Source organism: Trachypithecus francoisi, unplaced genomic scaffold (assembly GCF_009764315.1).
Source record: "Trachypithecus francoisi isolate TF-2019V2 unplaced genomic scaffold, Tfra_2.0 Lachesis_group21, whole genome shotgun sequence".
NCBI lineage: Eukaryota > Metazoa > Chordata > Mammalia > Primates > Cercopithecidae > Trachypithecus > Trachypithecus francoisi.
The window spans coordinates 58,843,584-58,853,868 of record NW_022681467.1 but is presented as its reverse complement, the minus strand read 5'-3'; the positions used below and the strand labels follow the sequence as shown (position 1 = coordinate 58,853,868).

The window sequence follows — 10,285 nt, the reverse complement described above, 5'->3', positions numbered from 1 at the left end:
GGCTCTCTCCCGCTCCCCCCACCCAGCGGGGGCTCCCTCCCGCTCCCCCCACCCAGCGGGGGCTCCCTCCCGCTCCCCCCACCCAGCGGGGGCTCCCTCCGGCTCCCCCCACCCGCGGGGGCTCCCTCCGTCTCCCCCCACCCAGCGGGGGCTCCCTCCCGCTCCCCCCACCCAGCGGGGGCTCCCTCCCTCTCCCCCCACCCAGCGGGGGCTCCCTCCCTCTCCCCCCACCCAGCGGGGGCTCCTCCTCTCCCCCCACCCAGCGGGGGCTCCCTCCCGCTCCCCCCACCCAGCGGGGGCTCCCTCCGGCTCCCCCCACCCAGCGGGGGCTCCCTCCCTCTCCCCCCACCCAGCGGGGGCTCCCTCCGGCTCCCCCCACCCAGCGGGGGCTCAACTCCCACCCAGCCTGACCACCTGGTGCCCCCACTGTGCCCCACCAGACCACCCTTCCCCAAGTGGTGACAACCCAATCCCAGCAGCACGGAGAGCAGTGACGCCCACAGGGTGCTCACTGGGGCCACAGCACACCCTGGTCATTGGGCACCCCCAGGGCCAGGGCGCGGTGGGAGCCAGGGTCCGCTGCAGGGACTGCTGCCCTGCCACAGGTCCTGTCTCCTGGGAGGACGGCGGAACCACTGGTTCAGAACAGCCCGGGACAAGTGAGTCCGCAGTTGCAGACCCACTCCACAGGGCCGTTGCTAGAGCACACGGGTTGTGGACAGACCCCACTTTACAGATGTGGAAACTGAGGCCAGAAAGTATGCGCAGCTGGCCTGGTAAACGCCTACGAGCCGCTTCCCACTCTCCACAGTCTCTGACCACAGGAGGTTCGAGAAGCTGGCCAAGGTGCGGGGCTGCTTCATCAGCTGGGACCCCCGCTCAGCCCTCAATCCCCCAGGCTCACCTGCTCCTGTGCAAACGTCCAACCCCAGCTCCGAGGGGCACTCGAGGGCGGAGACGTCAGGTTCCGCCAGCTCCCCTAACATGTGGGCGGGCGCCTGTGAAACAGCCCCCAGCGTCCACCTGAGCAGAATCCGGGAGGGCCTGGGAACGCGCATTTTCACCCCTCCCGGCCCCTCTGAGAAACCCGGGATCTGAGCCGCTGGGGCGCAATCTTCCAGGCAGCCAGCAGGTGGCAGCGTCGCACCGGAAACGCCGCCTCTGACGCTCGCTGGGCTGAAGCCCGGAATTTGTGGCGGGTCCTGCAGGGCCCGCCGCAGGGGCCTCCCCCGGGTGCTGTTTCGTGCGCCCCATCCCTTCCCCCTGCCCATCCCTGCCTCCAACCTTCTGAGCCAAGGTCGATCCTATTGAAGGTTCCTGATTAACTGGGCCTGGGAACTGGCCCAGAGCCCTGGCTCCCTGCTGGGGAGCTCCGACCTCCCAAAGCCCCGGCCCAGTCCCAGACCCAGCCCCACGGCGTCAGCGTCTCAGGCTTTAAGGAGGACCCTGCTCCAGCCGATGCTTTAAAAGCTACTCTCGGCCGGGCGCGGTGGCTCAAGCCTGTAATCCCAGTACTTTGGGAGGCCGAGGTGGGCGGATCACGAGGTCAGGAGATCGAGACCATCCTGGCTAACCCGGTGAAACCCCGTCTCTACTAAAAAAAAATACAAAAAACTAGCCGGGCGAGGTGGCGGGCGCCTGTAGTCCCAGCTACTCGGGAGGCTGAGGCAGGAGAATGGCGTGAACCCGGGAGGCGGAGCTTGCAGTGAGCTGAGATCCGGCCACTGCACTCCAGCCGGGCGACAGAGCGAGACTCCGTCTCAAAAAAAAGAAAAAAAAAAAAAAAAAAGCTACTCTCGCCCACACTCGTGATGTCCATTACTGCATACCCCTCCGAGGCCTCCCACCAGCGCTGCCTGCACCTCCCCTCGGGGGCCTCCGACATTCTCTGGGTCCACAGCTTCCCCCCCGGTCAACCCCATCCTCCCGCTCCGGGGACCTGTGCAGCCACCTTCCCCCACGGCCCCCACCAGCCCTGCAGTGCAGGCCCAGGAGGAGGCCCCGCAGCCCCGGACGGCACCGGCACCGGCAGCAGCGCCAGAGGGGCTCTCCGAATGGCCAGGGCGCCTTCTTCCCACAAAGACCAAACTCCCCAGTGATTCAAACGGTCCCACAGGCCTGGTCCCGGACCCACCGGGGCCCCTCACTGCCCTCCCCTGTGCCAGGCCGCCTCTGGCCACCTGAATGCTCCCCCGACCCCGGCCCGTGGCCACAATGACACCCACTCACCCTTCAGACCCAGACCCAAACACAGCGGCCTCCTCCACCCCAGGTCTCCCCAGGTCCCGGTCTGCGTCAGCCCCGAAGGCGGTGTGGGGCCCCAGGAGAGGGCCTGACAGCCGCTTCCGTCCTCGGGGCCCCTGCGCTCCTGGCCAGCGTGTGCCGGGGGTGAGGCCGGTGCCACAGGAGGCGCAGCCAGACAGGCCGCCAGCCCCGCAGAGGCTGCCTCAGGCCCATTCCCCTCCGCCAGGACAAAAGCCTGAGTTTCCCGCAGCGACTTATCCATGCATCTGTCTCTTCACACCCCGCACATGGCAGGGAACCACGCGGCAGGCCGGTCCCTGCTGCGTTCCCAGAACCCTCCAGACAGCACATCCACCCCACACACGTGCAGCGCTCACTCCCCTCCCGGGGCTGCACACACAGCCCCATCTCTGTGGCTCCTCCTGGGGCAGAACCTGGAGAACAGAGAGGGTATGCGGCTCTGCCCAGGTCACACAGAAGGGCCCGACGGGCCGCTCCACCTCGTGCCAGAGGCCAGGGTGGCCCAGTCTCCCACTCAAGCGAAGAGCGGAGAAACCATTATCCCTCAGCCCACTCTAGCCTCAGCACTTGGCCCGGCCTGCAGGCAGGTTCCCACCTGGGAGAAGCGCTGGGGTCCTGGTCTTCTTGTGGGGTTGGAAGAGGACTGAAAAGGCGAGTCCGAGGCTGGCCACATTCCCATGCAGTGTGGTTGGACCCCAGGGGTTCGGAGGCTCCGGGAAAGCCCACCAAGCCCCACGCGTTTCGCTGACAGATGCCCAGGAAGCGACTGGCAGGGAGGAGGCCGCCCTGCAGCTCACAGAGCCCCCCCCCCCTCACGACACACCCGGGGAGCTCCAGGCTGCGCTGCCCTCCACCTTCCTGCCCTCCCCGGTCTGCAACGCTCGTGGCGTTTTTCAACAGGTTCTAGAAACTCCCTCTTATTCCGCCCCTCAAGCCTGGCCACAGGGCGACCCGAGTGGGGAGTGCGCGGGCTCCGGATACACGCTGCGCCGCGGCTGGACTACAGCGCCCACGACCCCGACCCCGACCCGAAGCGGCCCCTCAGCGGGACAGGGTGTTGGCGCTGGCGCTGGTGCTGGTGATACTGCTGCCCGCCGCCTGCTCTGGCCCCTGCGTGTCGCCGGGGACTCCTGCGCTAGGGTCGGACTCAAACACTGACCGAGGCGGGTGCCCATGTGGGACGCGTGCGTTTAGTGCGGAATCCCCAGGGCGGCCGGAGGCGGCAGCCGGGGCGTCGAGCAGCAAGTACGAACGCTCCAGCACCCCGACGCCCGGCGCCGCCCCTCTCCAGAGCCTCCACCCCGGGCCTATCAGCCTGCGCGCTGGTGGAGTCGGGGTCCGGGAAGAGGCGCTCACCCGGTCCCCCTGATTGGACAGCAGCGAAGTCCCACCGGGCGCCTCCGCGGCTTAAAACCGAAACGGGGGCGAGTGGGCGGTAGAGCCCGCCCCCTGCGCACCGCGGCTGGGAGGGAGAGGAGGTGGGAGAGAAGGAAGAGGCGGAGGAGGCAGCGGGCTCCGAGGCTCTGGGACTCGCAGGCAGGCCGGACCGACGCGCAGAGCCGGGAGCCGCATCGCAGCTGCAGCGGCGGGCTCGGGCGGGCCTGGGGGTGGCTCACCCGCATGAGCATCCGCCCTCCCGGCGAGCCCCCGAGCCCAGGCGGCGCGGCCATGGCTGAGCTCAAGTCGCTGTCGGGGGACGCGTACCTGGCACTGAGCCACGGCTACGCGGCGGCGGCTGCGGGTCTCGCCTACGGGGCGGCGCGAGGTCCCGAAGTGGCCCGCGGCTACGGCGCTCCGGGCCCGGGCGGCGATCTACCCACGGCGCCCGCACCTGGCGCCCCAGCTCCGGCGGCGGAGAGCAGCGGCGAACAGAGCGGCGACGAGGATGACGCCTTCGAGCAGCGGCGGCGGCGGCGCGGGCCGGGGGGCGCTGGGGATGGGCGGCGGCGGCCGCGAGAGCAGCGGTCCCTGCGGCTCAGCATCAACGCGCGCGAGCGGCGGCGCATGCACGACCTAAACGACGCGCTGGACGGGCTGCGGGCAGTCATCCCCTACGCGCACAGCCCGTCGGTGCGCAAGCTCTCCAAGATCGCCACGCTGCTGCTCGCCAAGAACTACATCCTCATGCAGGCGCAGGCCCTGGACGAGATGCGGCGCCTGGTGGCCTTCCTCAACCAGGGCCAGGGCCTGGCTGCGCCCGTGGCCGCCGCGCCCTTGACGCCCTTCGGCCAGGCCACCGTGTGCCCCTTCTCGGCGGGCGCGGCGCTGGGGCCCTGCCCTGACAAGTGCGCCGCCTTCTCCGGGACGCCCTCCGCCCTTTGCAAACACTGTCACGAGAAGCCGTGACCGCGCGGGCCCGCGCCCCTCCCGCACGCGTCCTCTGATCTCCCCTGTGACTGTCGCTCTGCCCGGACAGGAAAGGCCTGGAGGGACCTTGCAGACGGGGAGGAGGCGGCCCGACCTCGCTTCCAGCCTCTGCGCAGTGAACAGTTTGGCGCAGCGGGAAACGCCAAAGCCGTCGGGACGCGGGATTGAACTCCAGAGCCGGACGCTGTACTCTGCGCCCCGGAACTCGCGGCACCCACTGGGCATTGTCGGGACCCAGCAAGTCTAGGAACGGGGTGGGTACAGCATTCTTCGGGCACTGCCGCTCACCCCCAAAAGAAGACCACCGCAGCGTCCCAGGGCCGGCGAGGACGGGCACTGGTGAGATTCCGGACAGGAGGTCCTGGCCTGAGGCGCACGGAGGGTGGAGACTAAGCAAAGTCGGACTTAGTGGCTCGTGATCCTCTCGCAGTGGGCCTCGCGCTCTCGCTCCAGTCGGCCCTTCGTGCTAAAGTGCAGGGCAGTGCTCTGTTCCCGAGGACGCGCGTGGCCCGCACCTCCCACCTCGGTGACTCCGAGACTCCGCAGCCCTGAGGACAGCCCGCGATGGCCGTTTGCAGAGGAGCTGGACCGCGGGCGCGGGAAGACCCGGGGCGAAGAGCTTTCGGCCTTTTCCAAGTAGGAGTTTGTTTTGTTCATTTGGGAAGTGGACATTGGCGCCGGCTGCCTCGAAGTCTGCGGGATTTGTCCCCTAAACGTCCCCTGGCCTCCCCCACCGCCGCCATCCCCTGCCCGGAACGTCCGCGCGGGGGAGTTGGATGGAGACCGCCTTGCGGGCCCTCTGCCTCGGAGGGCTGCGTGGAGGAGGGTCCTAACAGCCCGCGCCCTACTTAACCCTGGACGGTCAGGGGAGGGCCCCGTCGTCTAGCCCTGGTGTCCAGCAAAGCCCCCTCCCCACCGATCCCCTCGCGCGTCGGAGGGAGGAGGCCGGGCTACGGGTGAGTAAACTGCTGCGATGCGAACGGAGATGCGCCGCGCAGCTCCCAGCTCTGCCACCATCGAGGTCCAGGGAGCCGGGCAGAGCGCCCCCGGGGACCCAGCTGTCCGCGTTTGTTTGCGTCCCGTGCCCGCGGCCACGCCGCGGTATCCGGCTTTATTAACCCAATTTCCTCGGCTGTCGGTAATGCCAAGGGGAGAGGGCCACTGCCCTGCAACGCGCCTGTCTACAGCGTTTAACTTTAATTAATACATTCCAGAGGGCCTTCTGTACTTGTAAAATGAAGTGTATGGTTAAGTCTTATTCATAAAGACATATGCCTAATACTGATTTCTGCTAATTTCCACTTTTATTTCATTGTCTTTTTTACCCCCTCTAACGGACTAGTTTATCAGTTTTGCACATTTGAAAAGCTGAGTGCCAGACAACGTTTTTCCCCTTTTAGATAAAGTGGGAAAGCTGGAAACTCAAATGTCCTTCACTTCTAGGACATTTCAACGTGATCTTAAATAAATTACCTGCTTGTCGGAATTCGAAACAGGGGTATTTATTCTGGTTAAAATCAGAGACATTGGTACGGCATTTATATTCAGAATAAAGCATTTTATTTCCATTTATTTTATAAAAACAGTATGGTTAAATTTTAATATCAAGTGTTCATATTTAGTGCTCATTTGTGGCTGAATTCACCATAATTTCATTTTTCAGAGAATTGTGTCCACTCTAAACTAGGGTCTGAAGAGTCTCTGAGATGCTAAAACTGATCCAAAAGCAACCACTTATTATAGCAAATGTGTGAAATCGTAAGGAAAAGAGTAGAGGAAAAAAATCTCTTTCCCTCTTTGGGTGGAGAATAAGTTTATGAAAGAACCACTTCACTAATCAAAAATTATTCCGATAACTTAAATAAAAATTCAAGTTACATTTAAACTTTTCTGTACATGACAAAGCTGTTTTTCTACTGTTCTACAAAAGTCTGCATGCCTCTCACCTGGCCTGAGCGGAGAGTAGTGTTTCAGAGAAGAATTAGCTCGCCTTCTCTGCAGTGGCTGCTCGTGAAGCCACCTGGGCTATCTCGGTGCCATTTGGCCTTTCTCAGGTTTGCCCAAGGATCTTCTCATTCCAAGACAGCCCTCCACGGCCCGTGTGCCCACATCTGGCAAACAGCAAAATAGAACCCACGCAGGTGCCTGCGCAAGCCCGTGGCTCCCGAAAAACATGGAGGCTGCTGGTCTTTTCTCTGACGGCTGTGCTCCTGCAGGTGTGTGGAGAATGGCTGGGGGTCACCCAGAAAGAACTTCAGCATCACCACCCACCAGGAGCCACCCTTCCCCCAACACTCAGGGAAGAATCAAACACGAAAGCTTTTCAAGACACTCACCCTGTTTTTGTTTTGTTTTGTTTTGTTTTTAAGACGGAGTTTCGCTCCATCACGGAGGCTGGAGTGCAGTGGCACAATCTTGGCTTGTCTCACTGCAGCCTCTGCCTCCCAGGTTCAAGTGATTCTCCTGCCTCAGCCTCCCTAGTAGGTGGGACTACAGATGTGTGCCACCACGCCTGGCTAATTTTTGTATTTTTTCGTAGAGATGGGGCTTCACCATGTTGGCCAGGCTGGTCTTGAACTCCTGACCTCAAGTGGTCTGCCTGCCTCCGCCTCCCAAGTAAGTGCTGGGATTATAGGCTGAGCCACCAGGTCTGGCTAAGATGCTTCCCTTTAGATTCCTCCTAGTTGGAGATGTGCAGACTGTGGGAGGCAGAAGGCCACGTCCCCAGAACCAAGGTGTTCACACCACCCGCTGTGACCAGTGTTGCTGTACGTAGAGAATGTGGTCGTGTGTAGAATTTTACATTTTCTTTCTTTTTTTTCTTTTTTTTTGAGACAGAGTCTCACTCTGTCGCCCAGGCTGGAGTGCAGTGGCCGGATCTCAGCTCATTGCAAGCTCCGCCCCCCGGGTTTACGCCATTCTCCTACCTCAGCCTCCCGAGTGGCTGGGACTACAGGCGCCCGCCACCTCGCCCGGCTAGTTTTTGTATTTTTTTAGTAGAGACGGGGTTTCACCCTGTTAGCCAGGATGATCTCGATCTCCTGACCTCGTGATCCACCCGTCTCGGCCTCCCAAAGTGCTGGGATTACAGGCTTGAGCCACCGCGCCCGGCCGAATTTTACATTTTCAAGTGACCATATTAAAAAAGGAAATAGAAGCAGGTGAAATTACTTTTATTGATAACTTAATACTTATCCCAACACATCCAAAATACAATGCCAGTGTGTCATCAAAATTTAAAATTATTCAATGTTTTACTTTCTTGGCACTAAGTCTTCAAGTTCCAGCATGTGTTTTGCCCTTAAAGCCCAGCTCTGTTCATACCAGCCATGTTTCAATGCGTTTCAATGTTCAGTGACCACGCGTGGTTTGGCAGCCTCGGGTTTTGCAGCTCTCAGCTGTGAAAATGCCAAGCATACAAAGTGTTCCTTGCTTCTTTCTCTTTGTTTAATAATAACCGGGAAATGCCATGGACTCAGGGAGTCCATTCTAGAACTGGGCAAATAGGAAATGCCCCATCCTTGTTTTTCTTCCAATCCTGATTCACCGAGCCTTTCTCCAAAGAGCCTTTCTCCAAAGTACGGGCTGGGGCCCGGGCCGGCAGCAGGAAAGGCAGAGGCTGTACCCACTGAGTCACTGGGTCCACACACCCCTCCAGCCTCACACATGCCAACCACACCCAAGCCTAGGAAACAGGAGACAGCAGATTACAAGGCGAACTCCCCAAAGTCAGTCCAGTATAGTGACTGCCTCGGGTCCTCCAGCCCTGCCAAGAGGTTTGTCTGGGAGCCATGCTGTCTTCTTCCTCCTGTAGCCACAGAGTAAAGGTATGGGCCCTGCTGGCTGCTGCTTGAGCAACTCAGATCTTTTTTTTTCTTTTTTTTTTTGAGACGGAGTCTCACTGTGTTGCCCAGGCTGAAGTGCAGTGATGTGATCTCTGCTCACTGCAACCTCTGCCTCCTGGGTTCAAGCTATTCTTCTGCCTCACCTCCTGAGTAACTGAGATTATAGACGAGTGCCACCACGCTCAGCTAATTTGTGTGTTTTTAGTAGAGACGTCATTTTGCCATGTTGCCCAGGCTGGTCTTGAAGTCCTGACCTCAAGTGATCCACCTGCCTCAGCCTCCCAAAGTGCTGGGATTACAGGCGTGAGCCACTGCACCTGGCCAAGACTCATTCTCTTGATGGCTTGGCCTCTCTTTGGAAAGGGGTCCTTTTGTGAAGCCTAGTTTGTGGAAGCTTGGGACAGGCTTCTCAGAGCCCAGTGGCTCTGTAAGAGTCCCTCGCTGGGGTCAGGAGACGCAGGTTGCCTGACTAGGTCCCACTCATGTCTTCATGCACTGATGGCCCTGCCTGCTCCCTTGCTCCCCAGGGACTCTCCAGCTTGCGGGGTAAAAATAGAGGGCCCAGCAGGTTAAAAAACAAACAGGGGGTTCACAGGGCCTCTCCTTTTTTCATTTCTTAAAGAGACAGATGCTTCTCCTGCATTTCTGCACGTTTGGATGCCCCGTGGTCAGCATACTTCAGACAAGGCAGCCCTTAAAATGCAGTTCCTTGCCTGAAACCAAGCTGCCACGGACTTTCCTACCTCCTGGGTGAGGCACCGTGGCCCTAGCACTCTTGGTTCCGATGGTGCCCAGTGTGTTACAAAGAGTTTTGCTTCCCCCAGTTAAGAAATTCACTCACCTGAAACTGCATCCCTGGTTTTCAGTAACAGGCAATTGGCCTCCTATCTCAGGGCAGAACTGCCCCAGCTCCAGCTCCACCCTAGGGCCTGTCCGGTGCTACTGGGTCCATCCAGCCCACAGAAGTTCATGCACAGACCCTGGTCGACCAGGCACGCTGGCTTCCAACAGCTTCCTTTAGCTGATAATTTCATCCCAACGATGGGATTTTTTTTTTCTTGAGCACAGCTGTCACTAGACTTGTTGGGGAACTTTGTTTTACCTTATGGTTAAGCCAATGACCAGCCGCCTGCTTTACAGATGCTCACATTACCAAATGAGCGTGTCTGTTTCCCTTGCAGGATGGGAACATGAGAAGAGGCACCTCTTCGTAAAGAACAGACACCATTCTCCTGAAAGGATGGGTGAAATGCACAAACGGTCTCCGACCCCAGAGCCACTCTGGCTTCCCCATCGCTTTCCGAAGACCTCCTGTTGGAACCAGCCGCCAGAGGCTCCTCAACCCTGCTTAATCCAGCAGAGTGATTACAGCAATTTTCTAATGTGAATTTGCTTGTGATATGTTTTTAGTCTTTAATCGCTTTTGGCATCCCATTTGAAGAGATGGAAATAGAGGGATTTGTGATGTATTAAATTATTTCTCCAACAATTACCTCTTTGAACTCATAACCCTGGATACTGTGTTCCAATACTCCAATCAAAGTATGTTTCGTAAAATTAGAAAGTTGATGTGTGTTTGCAAATTTTATCCCAAAAGGACAAAACCTGTGCTACCCCGAATGCAGAAATTTTCAAACAATTAGCAAAGTCACCTTTGATTCAACTGTTTTACTTGTTGTAAAAAGTGATTTATGCTGTATTATTTCCAATCTGACGTGCCTGAGGCATATTTACTCACATAAATGTATAAAAGCTGTTGTGTAGTAGCTGAATGGGAAGATAGTCAGAATTTAGTTAACATAAGAGGA

At 59.3% G+C, this 10,285-nt stretch overlaps 1 protein-coding gene across 4 annotated transcripts; it reads left to right on the top strand.

The window, feature by feature from the left end:
* The first annotated feature begins 3,637 nt into the window (after window positions 1-3,637).
* BHLHE23 (basic helix-loop-helix family member e23) lies at window positions 3,638-9,966 on the top strand. Of its 4 annotated transcripts, none has more exons than XM_033187093.1 (3): window positions 3,638-4,971; window positions 5,063-5,268; window positions 9,659-9,966. In XM_033187093.1, exon 1 carries the CDS (start codon window positions 3,886-3,888, stop codon window positions 4,609-4,611), a length of 726 nt encoding a protein of 241 aa, XP_033042984.1. In that variant the 5' UTR covers window positions 3,638-3,885; the 3' UTR covers window positions 4,612-4,971; window positions 5,063-5,268; window positions 9,659-9,966. The 4 variants fall into 4 exon arrangements, with proteins under 4 accessions (XP_033042984.1, XP_033042983.1, XP_033042981.1 ...); XM_033187092.1 differs by adding an exon at window positions 6,687-6,848 and having other exon boundaries at window positions 3,638-5,268; XM_033187090.1 differs by having other exon boundaries at window positions 3,638-5,268.
* The last annotated feature ends 319 nt before the right edge of the window (window positions 9,967-10,285 follow it).

Bases quoted from the DNA above. Each gene is read 5' to 3' on its own strand.
- BHLHE23 (XM_033187093.1), top strand. From the start codon at position 3,886: ATGAGCATCCGCCCTCCCGGCGAGCCCCCGAGCCCAGGCGGCGCGGCC.